This window comes from Lissotriton helveticus, chromosome 7 (genome assembly GCF_964261635.1).
Source record: "Lissotriton helveticus chromosome 7, aLisHel1.1, whole genome shotgun sequence".
Taxonomy (NCBI): Eukaryota; Metazoa; Chordata; class Amphibia; order Caudata; family Salamandridae; genus Lissotriton; species Lissotriton helveticus.
Window position 1 is genome coordinate 825,298,428 of NC_136068.1, and position 25,124 is coordinate 825,323,551.

Sequence of the window (25,124 nt, forward strand, 5' to 3'; positions counted from 1 at the left end):
ATGGGTAGCCCACTATAGGGTCTTGATTTGATTATTAACTTTTTCCGTGAGAGATAGTAGCAGAATCATTGTGAATTATAATATAGCACTGTATACCAATCCAGCAAAATTGCAGCTGACGGGCCCCACGGACCATGCGGTCCGAATATGGCATACTGCAAACAAAGGTTTGGGAGGGACTGGGAAAATCACACAGATGACCTCGCTATGGGACACAGACAAACTTGGCACACTGAAAAACACTAAGGGCTTTGACCGCGGGGACATAATTGGAATCTCAAAGGTGGGGACCTGTGGAAGAAGGGAGAAGTAGTATCCTATGCGCAGCCGCAGAAGGAATATGAATTGGCAAACACTGAATATTTCAGATACTTACAAGTAAGACATGCGCTGCAAGCAGTCATTCCAAAGGGGGAATCTCTTGCAGAATCCACCCCGCTGCAGGATAGAATCCTTGAGAGACAATGCACCAAAAGGCTATCTCTTTGACGTATCATAAATTAATTGGCAATATGACTGATCCCCTCCGGTGGCTGTGCGAACACTGGGAAATTGATGTGGTGGGTATGGAGGATGACGACTGGCAGGAAGCCCTGGCGTCTCCCTGGGAGACAGCGATCTCCTCCAGGCTAAGACTTGTGCAACTCAAGGTTCTGCACAGGGTGTAGCTACCGTGTCCAGCTCTAGTAAAGATGGGTCATAGAGAAGATCCAGAATGTGGTAGAAAGTGTGGCTGCGAGGGTACATTCATACATATTATCTGGGAATGTGTTCAGATTCAGCTATACTGGGCCGCTGTGATTCAATGTATGGAAGAAATCTTGGGAACATATATAAAAAACAAACCTGGGTTGTGTCTCTTAAATATTTGGGAACCCACTGACCTAGGTAGTAAAGCAAAGACCTGGGTTACGCTAGGAATGATGGTAGCAAAATATAACATTGCTAAACTAAGAGGTCCACGGGAGGCTCCAACAATTACAATATGGAAGAGAAACCTAGATTGGTGTATGTTGATGAAGCGAACAGTATATGAATCAAGAGGCTGTACTAGGAAATGGTCACAAATATGGGGAAAATGGAATGAGTACCGGGGAAACATATGTGAGCCGCCGCAAACGACTGCTCATCCAATCCAAGTCGTAGAATGAGTAGAGCACCTAGGGATTATAGATACGAAATGTAATAGACAGATTTAGGTAAAAAGCGGCACGACTCTTATTTGATATAAAGTGTTGTACAAAGCTGTGAGAATATGTTTGCATCACATTAATATTGTCATTAATAAAAAGATTTTCGGAACAGAGTGGAATGAAAGCATCAATGTGTTCCTTAGTCCCTAAGGGAGATGCGAGTCACCAAATATTTTGAAGGGCAAGTGTCAAAGGTGATTCTTTTGGTGTATGAGAAGGTGGCAAGATTGAATTGCTCCATTTTGAGTGTACTGGTGTATGCTGTGGGAATTTATCTACATGTTTTCAATGGCTGAGGATCTTTTGGAGAAATATATAACAGACTCCTCAGATCTAGATTTACAAAGCGGGTGTTTTGTGGGCTGAGACTAACTTTTTAGGATTCCGAAGAGTTTTTGATGGACAACGAAAAGTGATACCAACCTTGAAGTCTGCTTTATCTTTATAAAGTTGCAACTTCTACAATCTCGCATTCCATTCATGAAAATTAGTTAGGGTCGCAATTCGAATTGTACTCAAATGTTAAACCAAAATGCTCCTTTATTGTGATGTTTCTGCACCGTAGCCTGTGGTGGAGCAAAAATCAAGGGGGAGTTAGGACTCTTATGCTTATAAGACACTGTTGTTTTTGATTCAAACCAAGCGAGAATGGAGTATTATGTTTGGGAAATATTTTGGTATTGGATATGATTGGCAGACCGCATATTCTGTCACTGAAATTATGTGTTTGACTAAAGGAGAATAAGATACAGCTGTGCATGTGCCTATCATTGTTTTGGTAGATATGGCACCAAATATTGGATTGGTTTGGTCCTGAGGTGTTACAATTTGCAGGAATTCAAGGTGGCCTTGGGTGGTTTATAATTTTAACCTAAGCCTTAGTTCCATACTTTTCTTGCCCGTACTTAAGAGGAGGTTCCACTGATGTGTTTCTTCTTGTACAAGAGAACAACTAGGTGAGTTAGGTTCCTTTATAGTGCAATCAGTATCTTTGCAGTTTACTTGGAAAATGATTGACCCTTGCCATGGACAGCCCTTGTGGGCCATACATTGTTTCTTGAAGGTATAGTATCTGGTTTTAGGTAGGCAGTGAAGCATGTATAGGGCCAGCAAGACATGTTTCCTTAGGTAACGGTCTAGGACTGGCATTGCAGCTGCATTCTTTATATTTTAGAAGTAGTGAAAATGAGTCCCTTATGTAAAGCCCATTGGTACAGTCTAGATAAGGGATAACAAATTTAGAGACGGTGTTAATCTTCTAGATAAATGAAAATGTATCAAAGAGTTTGCAAAGAGCAGAAAGTGTGTCTTGTTAAATTACGACCCAGATGGTTATTCTACATTCCTTGGTCAATGGCTCAGAGGGAGTGGTCAGGTCCTGACATCTCAAGGCTTCTCTAGTTTTTTGGTGTTCATGTGCATTCTGTTTAAGCCCATTATGTATATATTGTAGCTGGGGCATTATGTTCATAATAGAATATTTACATGCTCGTGCAGAGATGGTCATACTGTGAGACTTCTGCAGGGAGCGCATAGGTGAACAACTGTCTGTCTGGTTTCTGTGTGCAATCTGACTGCAGCTTTTACCAAAAGACTACAACCACTGCTCACAAGTAGTTTAAAGAGAGCACTCCTCTATGAGACAATCACTTCACAACACATTAGGTAGTGTCCTTTCTAAAGTGTATTTTCGTACCATGTGCATACTGTGAATTGTAATGTGATGCTTTTTACCATACAAATCAGGCTAACAATTGCTTAAGAGGAAAAACAGAACAGCAATTAATGGTAAACATACCATATGTGAATACAAGATTATATCTAGAAATTATTCTTACCCGTAAGAATTATATCTAATTTCTCAACGACAAATTTGGCATTGTCCATGCTGAAGCACATTGGAGGCTTAAATTTTAATACATTTCTTCCTGGTCCATCGGTACTCAATACAATACCTTCCGTCTTCATCCTAGAATACAGGACAATGTGAAAAATGCATACTTTATTCCGCTACCATGTTAAACCATCAGCACGACCAACATAGTAAAAAGTGATATCATTTTTCTTGCAAATTAATCATGTTACGTTTGGAGGTGCTATGTCTCATAGGCAACACATATACAAACCTGAAATATTTCCTTCCACTTGCAAAATATTCGAACTCATAGAGGGTTGATACCATTACCCGAAAGAAAATAAAGTGAAAATGGAAAATTGAAGAAAACCTGCCTTAAAATGTTTTTGGTCAAACTTTGACCTTCACCTTTCTCTCAAGTAAGGTTGGAAAGTTATGTATGTTACAAAGGTTCCCTGGTATAATTAATAAATAGTGTCCTATCGGTAATGTATTGGAATACATTCTTTTCTTAGAGGTTGTATTAACAACAAACTCTTGCCTTTGAAGGAGTACCTTCCTGGTTCCTTTTCAGAAACAGAAGTAAGGATTTATAGCGCTATTTGTTTTAATGATCGGAGGCCACATACAACACTGCAATACATAGCTACGCAAAGTGGCTTACAGGTTGTAACAGCAATACTATTAGTCCTTAGGTTCCTTTCCATTACCATCTTGTAGGAACCTTCCCCTTCATGCTACCACCTACACTTATGTTTATGTTATTGCTGATGCCAATCAAAAGGAGCCTATGAGCTTACAATATATTGACAGCAGCACTACAGGAGAAATTATTTCCCCTTCTATTAGATCTCTATTTTGATCCTTTCCCAACAGTATTGAGCTTCTGTTACAGCCACATTTTCTGCAAAAAAAGGGTTTACAATGTCATCATGATAAGATAAATGCATTGGGTGCAAACCAATAATACCAGTAATGGTGGAGGAAGGAGGTGGCCACCAGGATCTCCTCTGGCTAACTCCCTCTTACTCAAACAAACTCTCATGCAGCTCAGAGGCCTATGCCTGTGTCGTGGTAGCAAAACCACTGCATAAAAGTAGTGCAGTATGATGCACAATTGACAAAAATGTGCTACAGAGGGAGGGGGCCATTTAGGGTGCAAGTGGTTCACCCCATCCTAGTTTGTGTTTGGATTCTGGTGGTTGGAAGGTCGGCATTTATAAAAGGAGAAGATAAGTTCTGTAGTAGGGGATCTCTGTGTATAGTCATAATCTAGTGAATAGTCCCGCCCATGTGCGTGGACCCCGGAGCAATCAAAAATAATCTCTTACAGTGTCAAAAAATGCAGAAATGCATAGACACTTAAGAGAGAATTTAAAGACAGATAATGCAGCCTAAAAGGCTACACTGTCCAGTACTTCAACTAGAAATTCCACCATAAAATCCACAAAACAGCAAAAGCCTGTACAGATTTCCATTGCTTTAACAGCAAACTCCCTCAGGAATGATAGAGAGAAGAACCTGGACAGACAAGCCCCATAGGCTGCCATTATGTGGCTCAGAACAGGATACTGTGCCTTTAAGAGAATCTTCCAGAACCATCTCCCAGTATCCCAGAATGCATAGCAGGTCCAACTTACTTTCAGTTCTTTTTTCCAGCTCCTGCAAGCAGGACCCTGGAGCATTGAGCTCTCCCTTTTCAAGGGTTTTGTTGGTGTTTTTTCACTAAATTCGATTTTGTGTACTTTTAAAGTACTCTGGTGACTTTCTTCTTGGTTTTCTGCACCCTTTTGTTGTCCATAATGCCTGCATTATTTGACAAATGCCCGGAGTGCTCCAGGAAGAAGGCCAAGTCAGATCCCCATGAGGTGTGTATCCTCTGCCTTCCCTCTTCCCACATCCCAGAGGAGTGTGAGATCTGTAAAGGCTTCTCTGGCAGGACCCTGAAGGACAGGAGGAAGATCAGACTTCAGGGCCTTGAAGAGAGAAGACTGAAGGCTCAAGGTGGGTCTGGAAGGGCTTCTACTGCCCATGCTGAGGCCTCTGGGGGGCTCCCCAGGGGCAGGAAGTCCAGCAAACGTCCACTGTCTCCGTCTGGGTCGGTTGCACTGACCACGACGTCGAGAGGAAGGTCCACGGCCAGTTCCCGGTCTCCCCAGGGCTCTGGGTCGAGAAAATGTCGCCCGTCGACGTCGAGGGACTTACACAGGCCGCCGTCGAACCCAGAGTCGATTTCTTCGTCGTCGTCGAGTGGACGGCGTCGAAGGACCCGGCGTCGGCGCTCGCCGTCGAGGCGACACCGCCGTTCGCCGTCAAGGGCGAGGACATCGTCGTCGTCGAGGGGCTCCTCGTCGTCGAGGCCGCCGTCGAAGCGGACAAGGTCGCCATCGAGGCAGAAGAGGTCTCCGGCGCAGAAGAAGTCGACGTCGAGGCGATCGAGGTCGACGTCGAGGCGATCGAAGAGGTCGCCGTCGAGGCGGTCGAGGTCACCGCCGAGGCGTAAGCGCTCGCCGTCGAGGTATAGAGGATCGTCCATCTGGTCAGGATCGACGTCGAGGCATAGAAGCCGGTCGACGCCGAGGCGTGTGAAACGGTCGACGCCGAACGGCCGCTCGACGTCGAGGGGACCACGTTCGACGTCTGGACACCGGTCTTCGACGTCGGGGGGTCGTAAGGACAGGCCGAGGACTGTGGGGGGCTCCCCTCAGTCAGGAAAGGATGGTGGGTCGCCGGGAACGGTGTACTCAGAGGTGTATACCCCGAAGAAGACTATTACACCTCCTCCTCCTTTGCCTAGAGGTCCTCCTCCAAGGGCTCCAACCCGTCCTCCATTGCCTCCTCTACCTGCTCTTCCGTCAGGACCACAGGCCCCTGTGCCTGGTGCTCCTCCTCCGGTTCCACCGAGATCGGTGTCGATGCCCAGACTTCCGACACCTCCGAAGAAGACTCCTAAGTCGAAGGTTCCTCCTAAGCCCAAGACGTCCGTCCCGGGGAAGCCGGCGGAACGTCCCAGACCCAGGAGATCGAGATCGCGCTCAGGGAAGAGAGACAGATCTAGGAGTAGACACGGATCCTCCTCTAGATCCAGACATCGCCATAGGAGGCATAGGTCCAGGTCCCGTTCGACCTCTAGGACCCGTTTATATTCACCTACATTGTCGGATTCACCGGAGAAGAGGGTGTCTCCGATAGATGACATTGGCACGTTCCAGGAGGTTCTCCTGAGGGGGGCGGTGAAGTTGGGGATCAAGGTGACAGCCCCTACGCCGACGACTTCTGTGATCTTCGAGACTTTGCACAAGAAGCACCTGTCTCGCCCCCTACTGCCTTTGGTGCCAGGACTGGTTGAGCCGGCTGAACAGCTCTTCCTTACGCCGGCGGTGGTGAAAGCCGCTCCCTCCAGGCTTGTCAAGAAGTACAGGGCGCCAGAGTCGGACCCGGCCTTCTTACGGATGGACCCAGTGCCTGATTCGGTGATTGTGACGGCGGCTAGGAAACTACATGCTACCTCCCCGTCGTCCACTGTGCCTCCGGATAAGGAGAGCCGCTGGATTGACTCAGCTGGAAGGAAGGCGTGTGGGACGTCTTCCACGACGATGAAGGCCTCCAGCGACTCGGCGTTGCTGGGGCGGTACGACCGTGCGCTGTGGGATTCCATGGAACAGTTTGCGGACCTTGTCCCGCGGGACAGGAAAGAGGACTTCATGGAGATCGTCCAGGAAGGGATGCTGGTTTCGAACCAAGCCATCAGCGCCGCGGCGGATATCTCCCTGTTGGCCGCACATGGATACTGCCACGGTATCAATCAGAGACGCCATGCTTGGCTCCGGCTGACGTCGCTCAAGCCTGAAACGCAACAGCGAGTGGCAAATCTGCCGTTTTCCGGCGACACCCTCTTCGGGAAACATGCAGATGACGAAATGGCCAGGATGAAGGCCGAGGCTGAAACCCTGACGGCCGTGGGCTTGGAGAAGCCCAAAGACAAGAAACCCTACCGCCAGTTCCAACAACGGTTCGGGTCGCAGGGTAGAGGAAGGGGACAGTCTTCTGGGCAACAGCAGCAGCAGCAACAACAGCAGCAATACAGAAGACCCTTCCAGAAACGTCAGAGGGGTAGAGGTGGACAGCAGTCCTCTACCGCGAACAAGGGCCCGGCTGGGTCTCGACCCTGAGCGGTTACTTCCCCTTCGTCCGTTACCCGCTCCGGTGGGGGGAAGCGTTCAATTGTTTCTGGCAGAGTGGAGAAAAATTACTCAGGACAAGTGGGTGCTGAATATTGTTTGCAATGGATACAGTCTTCGGTTCATCAGCCCTCCTCCATCGATTCCTCCGGTCAGCTCGCAGTATCAACTGCGCGAGCTCCAGGCGGAGGCCGACATCCTTTTAAGGAAAAGGGCGATAGAAGATGTACCTCTGTCTCAAAGAGGAAGAGGTCTGTACTCCCGGTTCTTTCTGGTCCGCAAGAAGGACAAGAACGAGTTCAGGCCCATTCTGGACTTGCGACAGGCAAACAAATGGATTCGCAGAGAAAAGTTTCGCATGCTGTCGTTGCATCAGATTTATCCTCAGCTGCAGCGGGGAGACTGGCTTTGCGCCATAGACCTACAGGATGCGTACTTCCATGTGCCCATTGCACACAAACACAGGAAGTTCCTGCGATTTCAAGTCGGCACCAATCACTATCAGTACACGGTACTTACGTTCGGGCTGAAGTCTGCGCCCCGGACGTTCTCGAAGTGCATGGCAGTGGTAGCGGCACACCTGAGGAAGAACAAGGTGTTTGTCTACCCTTACCTGGATGATTGGTTGATCAAGGCCTCCTCCTTCTCGGAAGCTCAAGCACACTTCCAGAAGACGTGCGTTCTCTTGAACAAGCTGGGGTTGCACATCAACATGTCCAAGTCTGTCCCGACTCCGGTCCAGTGCATCCAGTACTTAGGAGCCTCCATCGATACGCTGTCGGCAAGCGTGTCTCCTTCGGAAGAGCGACGTTTATCACTCCTTCGGAAGGCTCAGGCTCTCATGTCCACTCCATCCACGACAGTGAGGACGGTGTCTTCTCTGCTGGGATCGATGGCCTCTTGCATCTTCCTGACACCACATACGCGGCTGCACATGAGACCGCTGCAGGAGTGCTTGGAAGATCAGTGGGACCAGAGGAGAGGCTCTTGGGACGACAAGATACAACTGTCTCTACATGCTCTTCAGTCTCTGAAGTGGTGGTGTTCAGTGGAGAATCTCCTCAGAGGGGTTCCCTTCCACAAGGACATTCCCACTCAGACTATCGTGACGGATGCTTCTCTCCAGGGATGGGGAGCGCACTCCGGAGACCTGCAGATTCAAGGGACGTGGTCCCCGTCGGAGTCCACGTACCACATCAATTTCCTGGAACTCAGGGCTGTTCACTTGGCGCTGAAGGCCTTTCAACCGTCCTTCCGGACCAACTCTCTGCTTGTACAGACGGACAATACGACCACGATGTATTACCTCAACAAGCAGGGGGGCTCGAGATCACGCACTCTGTCTCAGGAGGCGCAGGCGATCTGGCATTGGCTTCTGGCTCGAGGACTCTCGATAACGGCCACTCATCTGCCAGGTGTGCAGAATGTTCAGGCAGACGAGCTGAGCAGACTGATTCAGGAAAACCACGAATGGGTCATAAACGACGAAGTGCTAGGAGAAGTCTTCGCAAGGTGGGGAACTCCAGACGTAGATCTGTTCGCCACCGCCGAAAACAGCAAATGCCGAGACTTCGCCTCCAGGTACTACCAGCCGGGGATGCTGGGGAACGCGTTATGGATCAACTGGTCGAACAGCTTTCTGTACGCTTTTCCACCCATTCCCCTGATTCCAGCGGTTCTCATCAAGCTCTCCCAATCCAGGGCGAAGATGATTCTGATTGCCCCGGAATGGCCCAGACAGTGGTGGTTCACGGACCTGCTTCACCGGTCTCTCCTGCCTCACATGAAGCTGCCGTGCAGGCCGGACCTTCTCACGAAGTTCGGGGGGCGGATGGTGCACCCCAACCTCTCGTCTTTGAGTTTGGCGGCATGGCTCCTGAAATAGTGCAATATGGCCATTTGAATCTCCCAGAGGATTGTATGGACATACTGAAGGAGGCTAAGCGACCTTCCACTAGGACTTCTTATGCTTACAAGTGGAAGAGGTTTTGCATCTGGTGCTCGTCTAAGAACTATGACCCTACGACATGCAAGGAAGCTGTCATCCTTCCATATCTGCTACATCTAGCGCAGTCTGGCCTTAATGTCCATTCCATTAAGGTTCATCTGGCTGCTTTGACTGCCTACAGGAAATGCCCTTCACAGACTTCCTTCTTCCAGATCCCTGTGATCAAGGATTTTCTAGAAGGCTTGAAGAAAGTATTCCCTCCTGTCAGGCTTCATTCGCCTTCATGGGACTTGAATGTGGTGCTGTCCAGGTTGATGAAGGAGCCTTTTGAACCTATTCATAAGGCTTCATTGCAGCACCTGTCCTGGAAGGCGGCGTTCCTCGTGGCCATTACATCGGCCCGCAGGGTGAGTGAAATTCAGGCGTTGTGTTGCCAAGAACCTTATACTGTATTTCATGCTGCTAAGGTTGTTATGCGTACTCACCCTAAGTTTCTTCCCAAGGTTGTTTCTGATTTTCATATCAACCAGACTATAACTTTACCTACGTTCTTTCAGAATCCTTCATCTCCAGCGGAAAGGTCTTTGCATTCCCTGGATGTTAGGAGGGTGCTGAAATTTTATCTGGATAAAACCAGTGATATTCGTAGGTCAGACCAATTGTTCATCAATTATGGATCAGTCAGGACGGGTCTTGCGACCTCTAAGCAGTCTATCTCTAGATGGATTGTGTCCTGCATACAGCTGTGTTACCAAAAAGCTAATAAGACCTTAGGAGGTAAGCCTAAGGCTCATTCCACCAGGGGCAAGGCTGCTATGACGGCATTGCTCCGTAATGTTCCGATTGCAGAAATCTGCAAGGCGGCCACTTGGAAGTCGGTTCATACCTTTGCTAAGCATTACTGCCTGGACACTGATGCTAGGGCAGATGCTCAGGTTGGACAGGCTTCTCTGCGAAATCTGTTCGCACAATAATGGTGTTGATTCTCTTTTCTCCACCGCCGCTTTGGTGTGGGGATGGGCTTGCCATTCTATTCACTAGATTATGACTATACACAGAGATCCCCTACTACAGAAGGAGTAGTTTCTGTCCTGTTACTCCAGTTCTGTAGTAGGGGTATCTCTGTTATAGTCATAAGCGCCCTCCCTCCTCCCCGGTGGAGAGAGACATATTCCTTTAAGGAATGCTACAGGTCTGGCGTGTTACGCCTTCAAAAAGAACTGAAAGTAAGTTGGACCTGCTATGCATTCTGGGATACTGGGAGAAGGTTCTGGAAGATTCTCTTAAAGGCACAGTATCCTGTTCTGAGCCACATAATGGCAGCCTATGGGGCTTGTCTGTCCAGGTTCTTCTCTCTATCATTCCTGAGGGAGTTTGCTGTTAAAGCAATGGAAATCTGTACAGGCTTTTGCTGTTTTGTGGATTTTATGGTGGAATTTCTAGTTGAAGTACTGGACAGTGTAGCCTTTTAGGCTGCATTATCTGTCTTTAAATTCTCTCTTAAGTGTCTATGCATTTCTGCACTTTTTGACACTGTAAGAGATTATTTTTGATTGCTCCGGGGTCCACGCACATGGGCGGGACTATTCACTAGATTATGACTATAACAGAGATACCCCTACTACAGAACTGGAGTTACAGGACAGAAACTACTCCTTACAAATACCAGGATAAAGAGAAAAGCAGGATGGAGGATATTGGAGAGGAAGGGGGTAGGAAATAATGGATGGAAAGGGTAGAGCTAAGAAAGACAATGGAGAGGAGTCAAGGGCAAAGGAAAAATCAGGTAAGGAAAGAGGAGAGTGATTTGCTGTCTCGCCTGGCTTGTGCCCTTGGAAGGGCGAGTTCAGCCTTCAGACGGCGAGGTAGCACTGCATTCCCCAAACCAAAGATGACATATCCAAGGCTAGGGTCAGTATACAACTGTCCACAAGCACGTATGAATTTGGGCTCCTGAGCACAATGAACTATCCTCTCAGGTGAACAGATGGCTTTGATGTAAGTGCATATGAAGTAACAGTCATTGGACAGAAAGTGGACATCACTTTGCACATGAATCAAAGCTTTGTAAGGGAACAACAGAGTCAGGATGAGGGAGAGAGGTACTTTTGGGAGACAATAGGAGACAAGATGTAGAGAGACACAATTTGAGGCGAGGAAGCAGAAAGAGAGAAGTAAAAAGAGGATTGAAACGTGAGCAAGAGTAAAAGAGTGAGAAGAAGGGGGTTTTAGAGATATGTGTAAGGAAGAGAAGGGGGGAGAAAAAAGGATTGGTGGGTGTGATGGGGGAGTGGGAGGGCATCGAAGAAGAAGCCAATTGGAAATGTATTTACTGTGGACCTCAAACCCATTTTCGGGCACTGATGCACTACATCATCAAACAATATATCTCCTGGTGCGTCCCACTAAAATAGGTATCACAAAACAGTAGTTCACTTTAAAGATACTTTTAATAATATAATTTCTCTATCGGGGGATGCATAATTCATCTGCTGGACAACTTAGCACACAAGTTGTTTAGAAACATCCAAATAAATGTAATTGCAAAAACCATCCTAAGAAAAGAAATACTGAATACGTTCATTTTCATGAAAAATTCAAATAAATGAACTGGAAAAAAATGCGCAGCCTGTGACCACACAGTTCAGAAAAAGTGAACAAGTGATAGGTGCATATAAATAAGAATATGCTTGGCTCTTGACTCTTAGGTGTTATAAAAGAGTGGGTCATTGGAGTCGATGTATCATCTGTTGTCGACAGAGTTTTGACCTCTGCGTTGCGTTACTAAGATCTAATCATCCGGACATGGTAGTTGAGCAATGAGGCTAGAAAATTTTTAATAAATGATAAGGAATAAAATAAAAATGGTTGGAGTGCAGAAAATTGGGGTAAAAGCAAAAGGGTCTTACAAGAACACTGGTCCAAGAGGTTGGAAGAACAAGTCAATTAGCAACCCAAGGTGAGGTTAATCTGAGGAATAAATCTGTGTAGTCTGGTCTAGAAAATGATTGATCCAATTTCATCGTGTGGGTCAATAATTCCCGATATGACCTTTGTTTCACACATCACAGTAGTAACAAGAGCAATGACTTATTTAAGGAAAATGAGACCATCAAACAAACTTCTCAAGATAGAATACTCCAGAAAACTGGTCAAGCGCTCTCTAAACAGAGCATGGTATTCCCACAGAGAGATTTGTTACAATCTAAAGTCAAGCACCATCTTGACAGATCAACTGTGTGACCACGTATTTTCCTCTCACCAATCAGATCACCAAAAGTGTGAAACATCAGTGAAAGATATTGTGTTCTGGTGGCCTTTCTTTAGGGGTCTCCTGATTTTCATTCTAGAGGGGCTGTAACCTGAGAGATCATTTAGTGAGAGCTTGCAACCCTCTTAACACACTACCACAAAAGAACCAGTATGGGGACTACCACCAGTTTTAGGCCACCACGAACGTGGCAATTCTATTGCCTGCAAGTTCACCATCAACACCAAGGTAGTTTACGTTCTACACCTAAAACACCATCTTGATTATTTTCTCCAATTGTAACTTCAAGAATGTAGTGTCCTGCATTTGTTGCCCATGTAACCAAATTTATATTGGCCAAACATCATAGAAAGTCAAAGACTTGTATCAGCCAACACAGCGGCAGAATCAGCTGGAGAGTTCAGAATGCCCTCTTGGTTAATCACTTTACAACAGCCAACCACAACAAAAGAAATATCCAATGGCAAACCATTGAGTGTTACAAAACCCCCCTGGGGTAGGGACATAGATCTCTGCCTAAACAGACTAAAATGTACAAGGATCTTTTCAATCACTTATCAATGGCCTCAACGATGTTGAAGAATGGAAAGGGTTACTCTAGGTTTTGCTACTTATCCCTTATATGTGATTGTGTCTATATACCTGTTAAGACTGAATGTTTTCATTGCTTGTTTTACTACACTGTCTGCGCAACCTGCAACAGGATGCTCAAGCATTATAATCATGCCAATTCCCTAAGGCGTCTAGGTGCTTATCGTCCAACATGCTGACAGCCATTGTAATTGCATTTGTATAGCGCTTACTACTCCTGCTGAAGCATCAAAGCACTTTTTTTGGCGAGTAGCATGCTACTCCGGGACCCATAGAGAATTAGTGTTGAATTAGTATAGTGAAACATGCAAGTCGATTTTAAGTGGTGGATAGGTTAGTCAGTTATTTGGATTCAGAACGATAGCAGAAGGATAGAAGAGGAAAACATGTTTGTATTTATATAGCGCTTGTTTCCCCTGACGGAGTGTTGAAGCATGCTAATCCGGAAACCCATAAAGGCTTAGTGGTGAATTAGTATGGTCAAATATGAAAGTAATTTGAGTGGTGGATATTAGTCAGTTATTTGGTGTGAGAAGGATAGCGGAGGGATAGAAGGGAAAGAAAGGTTTGCATTCATATAGCACCTGTTATCCCTGATGTAATACCCTGGTGGGTATTACCGTGGTGGGTATTACTGAATGGGAACGTGCTCAGCATTTCTGGTCCTGGTCCCGTCCAGTCTCAAATAGTCTCAAACAGGCTCGAACAGGCTACTGCCCTTGCCCTCTCCGCCCTTTACAGGCTCAAGCAAGCTACTGCCCATGTCCTCTTCGCCCTTTACAGGCTCAAACAGGCAACTGCCCTTGTCCTCTCCGCCCTTTGCCTCGACGCCCGGGCTGGGACACCCTAACCCTTGCCTTTTATACCCCTAGTAATCAGGTGACCCCTGCAGCCAATGGGAACCCTAGCCCTAACACTATCCAATCACAACACTACCGCTAAAATCGGGAACCAGTAGGAGACGAGGACCTTACAGCCAATCTTAGCCCTAGTCCAAGCAACCAATCAGTTTAAAAAACCCTGATCTCTACGTCCAATACAGGCCCTAGCACTACCAGTAGTCCCAACCCAAGTCCAACCAACCAATGGCACAGGAAGCCCTGGTCCCTACTTCCAATAGAAGTAGGGACCAGGGACTTCCAATAGAAACCCTAACCCTACTCTTAGTCCCACACCTAGTCCAGCAACCAATCACACCAGAAGCCCTAATCACTACTTCCAATTAAAGGCCTAACCCTAGCCCTAGTACCACTCTAGTCCCACCAACCAATACCACATAAAGCCCTAGTCCCTACTTCCAATAGAAATCCTAACCCCAGCCCCAACCCTACATTGATTGAATCACAGACCCAGAAACTAATCAGATCCCTCAAATACCTAACCAATGAGGACACTAACCCGAATCTATTAGAAACACCAGATACAACCACCAATCAGTGTACACGTGTACCAAACTATAGCAGACTATATAAGGTCCCAGCTACCTCAGACACAGTTTTCTGCCAGGGAGTTGGAAGCTGCTGCTCTATTCAGAAATCTCCTAGGAGACACACAGGCTCAATCCACACTTTGGACTTCTGCAGGTAAGGGCCTAACAAACTTGTCCTTTAACAATACTGTCTGAATAAAACTTTACTCCCTTTCCTGGCCAAAAAATTAAGTGCACTGTCCCTATTAAATACAGTTTAAACAGCATACAGCAGATTACTGCTGTCTCAGAGCACCCTCTGATGTAGAATATCCCTGTTTCTGGGCGGGGCGGTCTGGTTTCACTGACTTGTTAACACAAAATGGTGGCTGAGGGTGCACTGCGTAACATAAAGGTCTTAGCACAGAGAAAAGGAGAAATTTGGGGGGGAAAACTGGTAGTCATGGGGAATGAGAGGGAAAAAGTACAGAGTTTGGACTGCAAATCCCACAATTCATCAGGTTAAATGGAAGCAGTCACGGGCAGGAAAAACCACAAGTTTAAACACAAAACAGGTGATAAATTATGCAATCATTGGCAGGTTAAAGCTACAAATTCAGACGGTAATAACCACAGGCAAAGACAGTTAAAGAAATTTAAAAAAAAGAAAAGATGATGCAATCACAGGTAGGGAAAATCATTTTTTAGGGAAGAGACAGCACTAGTCTGCCTCCTTACCACTTCCTGGACTCTGCTCATTGCAATCTGGGGCTCATGTAGGCTGCAGCTCACAAAAAAGAGGAAAATGATTTGGACGCACCCAGCAAAGCCTTTAGGGGCCTGGGCAGGTGTCAGAGGAGGGCTCACATTTGCTTGGAGCTGGGAAAACCAATCAGCAGTCCTAGGTCTGCTGGCCTTGGGGTGGGACTTGGACTGGGGAGCTGCTCTATTCAGAAATCTCCTAGGAGACAGACAAGCGCAATCCACACTTTGGACCTCTGTAGGTAAGGGCATAATAAACTTGTCCTTCAACAATACTGTTTAAATATAACTTTACTCCGTCTTCTGGCCAAAAAACGAAGTGCACAGTCCCTATTAAATACAGTTTAAACAGCACCCAGCAGATTACTGATGTCTCAGAGCACCCTGTGATGTAGACTATCCCTGTTGCTGGGGGTGGGGCTGGGAGGGGGCTGGTTTCACTGACTTGTTAACACAAAATGGTGGCTGGGGGTTCACTGCTTAACATACAGGGCTTTATTTATTTATTTATTTGAAAAGTTTTATAAAGCGCGAACAAGACCCAAAGGGGTATTAGAGCGATGTACAGAGTTAGCTCCAGCAAGTATACAAAACATAATGAAGTTACAACCTGTGGGAAAAAACATTCAAAGAATAAAGAGTAGAGGGTATCAGAGGAGCCATACAGCACGCAATGTAAAACATCATACAATAGAGAGAACCAAGAGGTGCGTTGTGAATCAAAGAATTATAACAACTTGGCTAGTGTTGCAAAATCAACAGTTAATGCAGCTAAAGGAGTTATCGAGGACTAGAACAAAAAGAAGGTAAAAGCATGTAACAAAACATCAGTGAAATACTTCAAGATTTGGGTTATTAACAAAACACACGAGCATGATCAACGCTTTAACGTTCGTTCATTAGTAGTCTTTTGACCAGTTTTTTAAAGGAAGTAGTGGAAGGATTGGATCTGATCTCGGATGGCAAGGAGTTCCAGATTCTCGGAGCAAGACCGGTGAAAGTCCGGTTTTAGGATCTTTACTTTTTGAATCTTGGAGGTTTCAAGAGAAGGGTGGAAGTACTTCTGAGGTTCCGACTGGAGCCCGATAGCTCAAGCTTATTTGCTAGGTAGTATGGGGTATTGTAATGCATGGCTTTATGAGTCAGACAAGCTATCTTGAGTCAGAGTCTAGCTTCAATAGATAACCAATATAGTTGCAAAAGGTCGGTGAAATGTGATCACATTTCCTTGAGCCCGTTAAATGTCTAGCCGATGCGTTCAAGGTAGCTCTGAGTGGAGCCAGGCTAGCTTTGGGAAGTCCAACGAGGGTAACCAGCCCATATTCCAATCTTGGGATAATCAGGGATTGAACCGCAGGCCTGAGATCTTCGGGGGAGGAATGGATTGATTTTCTTCAGTGTGTAGAGTTGGAAAGTGGCTCCCTTAGTAGTAGCACTGATGTGTGCTTGCATGTATAAGTGTTTATCCAAGGTGATACCTAAAGATTTGGTACAGTCTACAACGTGAGGTGTGCAGCTCAGAGCAGTTAGGTGTATAATCCAGTCAAGAGTAGGAGCTGAGTGATTAGGTGGGGTGATCAAAAGAAATTCAGTTTTGAGAGTATTTAGTAGGAGATGGTTCTGAGCTAACCATTATTGAGTTTGGGCGAGTGCAGCATTTAATGTTTTTATGTCCTCTTGCGAGGAGATTTTCAGGTACAATTGCGTGTCATCCACATACATGTGGTATTGAATGTTCGCTCGGTTCAGAATGACTGAAATAGGCTCCATAAAGAGGTTGAAGAGAGTGGGTGAGAGCGCAACACCATGGGGGACTCCAATCAGGACTGGGGTACTGGAAGCGAGGGCATGATTAACTTTTATCCTTTAGGTGCAGTTGTGAAGTAAGGAGGCAAACCAGTTTAGGACCGAGCCCGAAAATCCAATCCTATGTTGAAGAAGATCAATCAGATTTTCATGTTTGATGGTATCGAAGGCTGAGGACAGGTCCAGAAGGATCAGGAGACAAGGGACAATTTGGTCAAGGGCTCTCACCACGTCATCAACAATGTGAGTTAGTGCCATTTTAGTACAGTGCCCTGCTCTGAATCCTGACTGATGAGGGTCCAGGAGTTGATATTTCTCAATATGTTTGCAGAGCTGCGAATGTACGCATTTTTCGTGCAATTTAGCTAGAGGCATACTACTGGTGATAGGTCGAAAGTTGTTTGGACCTGATAGGTCCGCGCTGGGCTTCTTAGCAATGGCAGTAACTTGACCAGTTTTTAGGCAGTCCAGAATCTTTCCCTGTAAGAGGGATTCATGAATGATTCTCGACCAAAGAGGGAGAAAGGCTGAGATTAAATCTTTATAGAGCTTGTCGGGTAGAGGATCACTGAAATGGTTGGAGGGTTAGATGGATGCCATATAGTAAAGTAGCTCAGTGCAGTCAGGTAGGAGAAAACTACTCCATGAGGCATTGTTTTTGAGAGATCCTCTCAAAGGCGAGTATATTGTGGTGATTCTGCCCCCTCCCCTGATCCTGCGGGCGGTTTCTTGGATAACAAAGTTGGGGTGGCAGGTAATAGCTCCAGCTCGATTTTCCTTGTTTTTTCAGAGAAGTGAGCTGTAAAATCATCACCACAAGGGAGCAAGGATAAGGAGTAGCGCTTTGGTTAGAAGATTGGTTAGAATGTTCCTTAATGATTTTGAAGAGTTTTTTTGGTCTAATTTTGGCTCATTCCAGTTGAATTCTGAGGTGTTCTCACTTTTCTCAGTTGAGAGAGATTTGTGGTGGAAGGCGAGTTTCTCCAGTCTCTCATGGAGTCTTAGATTGCACCGTGTATCATTTAGGGCACCATTAAACCATGGATAGATAAAAGTAACAATGTACAATTAGCTAACAATAAAGCCTAGCAGTCATGAAACAAGAGACAGTGCTAAGTTAACAAGTGTGCTGTATAAATGGCAATTACTTCACTTGTCACACCCAACTTTAGGCAGAGACGAAGTAACAAAAAAGGACAACTTAGAAAATTTCAGATGGTGGAAAAGCATGCAAGTTAATAATAGGAAGCGTAGCTAAAATTTTTGATTATGCTCGTTAGATGAATGAATACTTTAAACTGTAAATTTCTCATGATTACTAAACCTGGTGAAGCTGGGACTAGAACTCGAATCTTCTTATTTCAAGGCTGACATAGATTACATTTAGGAGGAGCAAAACAAAGTGATGCCATTAAGTCTGGCTTATATAACCCATTTAACTTGTGCATGGCACTTCCCAGTTTCTTGAAATGTATGCAGATGTGATGACTTTTGTTTCACAACAAGTTGAACAATTCTATGAACGCAATGATAAACCAAATTGGTGATGAACACTTGCTTGCATTCTGCTGATATCCATGTCCCAGATTAGCAATGCATGCAGATAGTCATTTCAAATCTGGATTACCACAACACTGCCAACACTTTTTTCATATTATAATATTTCATTCTTGTTCTTCTAGATCGCAGACGTACGAATAAAATTATGCAAGGTGTCAAGGTGAGAGCATTTTCACATGCCCAGCTCAATTCCAGCAATATCCTATCAACTCTAAACCATTTGCCCTCATTATCCCATATGTCCATGGGTCTTTTAGTCCTGCTTTCATGCTCTAAATTTCTCTATCAACATCCTACCATACATTTGCTCAGTTTCCGGATCCTTCTATCTACCGATAAACTCTTTTCCTGGTAATAAACACTCTTTTCATGCCCATCGCTACTACTTCACCAGAACCCCAATCCAATCTACTCATACTTTGCATGGCTTTCAAATGAGGCTATTCTGCCTCCTGTTCGTCACCCTCTCTTCTCGAGTAGCCTTTTAATTTTGGTGCACTTTCAATCCATACTTACAAACTCCACTGTATTGTCGGTAACCTGTTTTTGAGTGGTTAAAAAAAGTATTTTTTTCTCAAAAGACACTACCTACATTTATCAGGGAAAAAGTTAAATTACCTGCATATCACATATTCAGCTTCTTCTGTTGCAGGTGTTCTCTCCTTTGCATCACTTATCAAATCCACTCCAATGAACAATCCAACACCCCTGTAAATGAAACAAAACTCTGTATCAAACAAGACTCCAAAAAACTGCAACTCTTAAAAAACGTAAATAGGTTTCTGAAGATGATTTAATTTGGTATATTTTATCGAAAAAGCACGTTTACCCAAAGTGTTGGACAACTTGATTTTATAGGATATGAAGAGGTGCAGACACAAACACTTCATTGGTATAAATTATATAGAAATTCCGAACATAATACGAGTTCTTCCAATAGCTTCCCAAATATTACCAAAGCTGTGAAAGTTGAGCATAAAGGAGGCTGCAATTACAATGAAGCATGTGAAGGGAAAGCAGATCAGGGAGGTAACGGGGAATAAGAAAGCATTTATGTTTGGAAACTATATTTAGAAAGCGGAAATCGAAATTACAGGAATTAAGTAGCCATCTAACTTGTTTAAAAAGGGTGAAATATGTGGATTAGGGAAGACTGCAATATAAAGAAAGTGGATGACTGGTGGAACAGAGTTAGACCAGAAATAAAGCATGTAATAGACCCTGTCCAAGGCAATGAAGTAAGATAGGACCATAATAAAGGAGAATAATTATACTGGGTAATGAAGAAGACGGAATTTATAGGGACAGGCGTTTATAAACTACGTACCTTTATATTATATGTTGTGGTCCGTCGTTGCCCTTAATGGAAGTAATGGGTCTATCGTTGGCCTAAGATCCCGGGTTAAGCCAAGGGCAGTCTTAGTGTGACATACACTAAGTAAATGTACGTTGTCTGCTGTTGATGCAGTGCTGAGCAAGCAATGGTCGTATTGTCGGTATTGCACAGGGAATATTGAAGTAAGAATAGTGGAGATTTATTTGGGTACCTTTGGAAAGCACATTTGGAGAAGTTCAGAGGGTTTTTCACTTGAGTGAGGGAAAAATTGAGCTAGTTGAGGTTTTGCTGGAAGCAAAAGATAGTATTGCATTGTATGTTTCTATCGATTTATTTCTTTTATTGGAGCAGACTAGCTGGTTTTTATGTTTTTTTTTTTTAATTACATCATTTTTCAGACAAGAACAAAAATACATAATCATGCAGCGTGACATGTATATCAGAAGTTACAATAGACAGTGACGTTGTATTCATAACTTCGCCGTAGGTGCATTAGATGTGGCATATCATCCCCTCATTGCTCACTAGTAATAGCGACATACCTCAATATACATTACATCATTACTAAAAGCATTGTCGTGGAGACATAGGGATATTAGAAACACCATAAATCATGACGGAGATGCTCATCATATCAGTTCAATGTTGATCATCAGTAAGGGAGACGAATATAGGAAATGTCCTGATACATAGTCAGCATAGGCAATTTTCAAACAGTATGAAGCCACCAGGGTGCCAGGATGATCCATCTTCAGCATCCAACAGTTACTCGCCATTCATTAAAGATGAGTCAGAGCCTCCCTCCTCCCCTCGCGTGAGATATGGTTGTAGTGGACCCCACACATCTCTTGGACTAGAGGCCATCGGTAGTGTTTCAGCCTAAACAGATGTTTGCTCCTGACAACAGATAACATCCCGTAGCCATTCCTTAAATTTTGGGCCCCTCCCCCTACCCCAGCGTTTGGCCATTAATAGAGCAATATCTAGGAATTTTCTACTGTGTTTGGGTATTTGTGCAGTATATCCCAACAGCGTGATCAAAGGTTCTCTCTCCAACGTAGTACCCAGCATGTGTTCAAGGGCCTTATGCACCTGCGTCCAGTACTCCCACACCACCGGACATTCCCACGCCAGATGCAAGAAGCCCGCTCCAGCCCATTAACACCTGTCACATGTATAATTATCTGAGAGCTGAAATTTGTATTTCTTGGCGGGGGTGTAATAGATACGTTGCAAGAACTTGTAATGTATGACCTTGAACCTACAACTAGCTGATACATTTTCTGTGACACTACAGCAATACTTCCATTGGTCATCATCAGTAACCTCTTGTCCCAGATCTTCACTCCAATGTATGCGAGCCGAACCTTCCACCCCGCGTTGCTGTGCCCGTATGTTACGGTATATACCCGATATCAAGTGTTTCCCATCGGGAGAGCTAAGCAAAGTGCAAGGGAACAAAAATTTCCGGTTCACAGGGGAAGTCGGGAAGAATCGCCCTCATTCCTTGCCTCAGTCGCACGTATAGAAAAACCTCCAATGGCATGGGCCGCACATCCTGGAACAGGTGCTGCATTGAGCGAAACATTCGCTCATGGAACAGATCACCCCATGTAACAACATGAAGTCGTTTGCACAAGGCTCGAAAGCCCGTTTCGCTTAGAATTATCATATTTGGGTGATATGTGAGTGGAAGTCGCGGAGAATACAACAGCTGAGATTCCAGGAGACGCGCCATGCGTCTCCATGCATCCACCGTGCAAGTTATTGTTTTGAATGGTGTCTCTATAGTACTAAGAGGACCGTGTATGAGGCCTCTCAAAGGGAGAGGATGTGCCAGCCAATCCTCAGTTGCTAGTTGTGGCATGCATGGCGACAGCCAGTGTTATGCATAATGAGCTTGCGCACTAATATAGTAGGTTTCAAAGTCTGGAATGTCAAATCCACCCCTATCATAGGGTTGTGTGAGGACCGACCATCTAAGTCGGTGTTGTTTGCCGCCCCATACTAAGCGTATTAACTCAGTGCACAGGGTTTTGCAGACAAATGCTCCAGGGTAATAGGGAATATTAAGAAATAAATACAGAAATTGGGGGAGAACCACCATCTTTATAAGAGAGGCTCTTCCTGCCAGCGACAAGGGCAAAGAGATCCAACGTGTGACATTAGTTGTCAGGCTCGTGATCGCTGTGCCGTAGTTTAATCGGAGTGTTTCCTCCCTGTCCCTATATACTTGTATGCCTAAATACCTATAGTCAGAATCGCACCATTCGAGAGGAAAGTCCAACGAGAATTTGGAGACCGCAGGCGTAAGTGGGAAAAATTGCGATTTTCTCTAGTTGATGTTGACACCTGAGAGCTGTCTAAACACCAGAAAGTCTCTGAATAAAGGGTTCATATTTTGCTGAGGTTTCCTGATATATAATGTGACGTCGTCAGCATATAGCGAAATCAAAATGTAATGCTGAAAGTACTGAAACGCCCGGTCTCGTTGAAGCTAACGCAGTCTAGACGCCAACGGCTCAATCGCTATGGCAAAAAGTAACGGGGAAAGCGGGCACCCCTGCCGGGTGCCCCGTGATATGGAAAGAGCAGTGGACAGATGACCATTTATCAGCACTCTAGCAGAAGGCCGATGATACAGCAGCTGCACCCAGGATATAAATAATTGAGGGAAACACATTCTCTGCAAGACTTTAAATAGGTAACACCACTCTACAGAGTCAAATGCCTTAGAGGCATCTAGAAATACAGCGGCAACCGGAAATTCTGGCCCTACCAGGGACGATCCATGAGAAGTGTCAGTTGCGCGGCTAAAACCTTGGCTAATATTTTTGTGTCACAGTTGATGCGCGACAGTGATCTAAAAGAGTCGCAATCCCTGGGAGGTTTACCAGGTTTTAGCAAAGATGTAATGACCACTTCACGCATCGAGGTATCCCCACTTCCAAGGACTCTTCGAATACTTCACGTAAATCTGGCGCCATAACATCAATGTAACACTTATAAAACTCGGCAGGCAGGCCATCCAAGCCTGGTGCCTTCCCGTTCTTTAAGGACATGATGGCCTCCCTAATCTCATCAGTCTCGAGTGGAGCGCTAAGGAATTGTCTATGAACATCACTGAACCAGCATAACGCCACATCCCCCATAAACTCATCAAGCTCCACCTCTCCATGCCTTTGCGTGGTATATAATGTAGCATAATGGGAAGTGAAGGTTTCTAGGATGCCTACGGTGTCTTGACAGACCACTCCCCCGGTTTCTCTATCTCCAATATACTGTTGTTAATTAGTGGACAGTGTGTAATCTCAGACAATGCCCTCCCCGGGCGCTCTCCCTCCCCATACCTCCGCGCCACACAATAGCGCCCTCTAAAATTGACTTCCCTGGCAGCCTCTTCCTCGTAGGCTGACAATTTGGTCCTAAAATCTTTCTGTACCTGACCCGTTTCCCCCTCCAACATTCGTCCCTCCAGTCTCTTCAGATCCTGCTCTTGAGTCCTCAGTGTCCGCTGTAGGTCTCTTAATACCCCGAAGCTTTTGGAGATACAATACCCCCGTATAGTGACTTTAAAGGCTTTCCATATTATCTCCACACTTTCTACGGAGCCTTTATTTCATATAAAGAAGTCCCTTATTTCTTCCTCAAGTTCAGTCCGAAAGACCAAGTCCAACAATGCATTCGACTGCATTCGCCATGTCGGTCTGGGCCTATCATACCCAGGTACACTAATCGTAATTCTTACAGGGCAATGATCAGAGTATGTCCTAGCGAGATGTGTAGCATTACATAGGCCAATGCCTAACCCCTTGGAAAGCAGGCAATAGTCTAGCCGTGCCCATGTCCCCGTGTGTGACATTAAGTGAGTCCCTTCCCGCTGCAGCAGGTGTAGTCGACGCCAGCTGTCCACCAGACCCCCCTCTTCCACTATGCCAGCCAGCACCTCACAAGATTTGTTATTATAATGTACTGCAGCATCAGCTCTATCCTGAGCGGGAATCAAAGCAACGTTAAAATGCCTTATCTGCATAATATACGGTACTGTCATCAACGCTGTAAACTCCCCATCCCCAACCTCCCCCCACGCACTGAAGCATCCCAATTATGCCAGTATCAATCAATCCCACCCCCCTCCCTTCAACATCCAAGAAAAACAATACAGCAGGGGTACTCCCATTGGAGAATCCAACCATGTGGCTCACGGGTACCTCATACCTGTATAAGAGACCTACAACAGCTGGTCTGTCCCCCTTTAGGCAGCGAGGGTGTCCGGCTCTTCATATCATCCGTGTTACGCTCACCTGCACCATTCCCACGCAGAGGTTCATATCACAGGGCAGTTGTGAAAGATAAAATAAAAAACATCTATTAGTCCGCAGAAAATGTCAATCAGTGCGGCGCTCTCAGTGGGACCCAACTGTACTCAGAGTAGAAACTGCATCATCCTTGAAGAGGTTCAATCCACAACCGTGAGATGTGTCTCTAGTGTGTGATCCCGTTCTGGAGTCGAGGTCTTTCTCCGCTTAATTTTCTTGAGGAAATCCTCCACTTGTTGCGGGTTCATGTAGATCGTCTGAGTGCCCTGGTATGTGACCCAGAGACGCGCCGGATACAACAGGGTATAATCCACCTGCGCCTGTCGCAGTTTCTGCTTCACAGCATTGAACTTGCGCCTCTCAGCTGTCTCTTCTCCCTGGCAATTCGCAATACAGTGTCCCTGTCCCTGTAATTGAGAATGTGCGCTATGATGGGTCTGGGTGCGCTTCCAGGAGGAGGTCTGAGGCCAAGGGATTGATGTGCCCTCTCCACAACAAACTGAGGGGAGAGTGCGTCTGCGCCAATCACAGTAACAAGCATCTATCTTCTCAACATAGCCCTCAAGCCTGCCTGTATTTGTGCTCTCTGGCACACCCAGAATTCGTTATTACACCTGTTTTGGGCTTCGATGTCCTCATTTTTAGCATTTATAATTTTCATCAGTTTGTCCATCTGGGACACAGCGGTTTTCAGTTGCGTTGTGACATACTCTGTGCCTGGTATTCTGTGCTCCGCTTCTTTGAGGCGTGTATCATCCCCGTTTAGACGGGCATGATACACGCCTCAAAGAAGCAGTGCAAATGGCAATGGTAATGGCATCCATGCGCGTAGTGAGAGTATCCATTTTGTCTGCCATTGTTGCAAAACTCTGACGTACCTCCGATAGGATTGTG

General features: G+C 45.6%; 1 protein-coding gene across 2 annotated transcripts in view; it reads right to left on the reverse strand.

The window, feature by feature from the left end:
• The window catches only part of LOC144769250 (5-phosphohydroxy-L-lysine phospho-lyase-like), a 479,590-nt gene that overhangs the window by 120,997 nt on the left and 333,469 nt on the right, over positions 1 to 25,124 (reverse strand). For both annotated transcript variants that reach the window (XM_078653309.1, XM_078653310.1), the window contains exons 10-11: positions 19,194 to 19,283; positions 3,032 to 3,162 (exon numbers count right to left, since the gene is read on the reverse strand). In XM_078653309.1, coding sequence (XP_078509435.1) covers positions 3,032 to 3,162; positions 19,194 to 19,283 — 221 coding nt within the window. The remainder of the gene's footprint in view (positions 1 to 3,031; positions 3,163 to 19,193; positions 19,284 to 25,124) is intronic.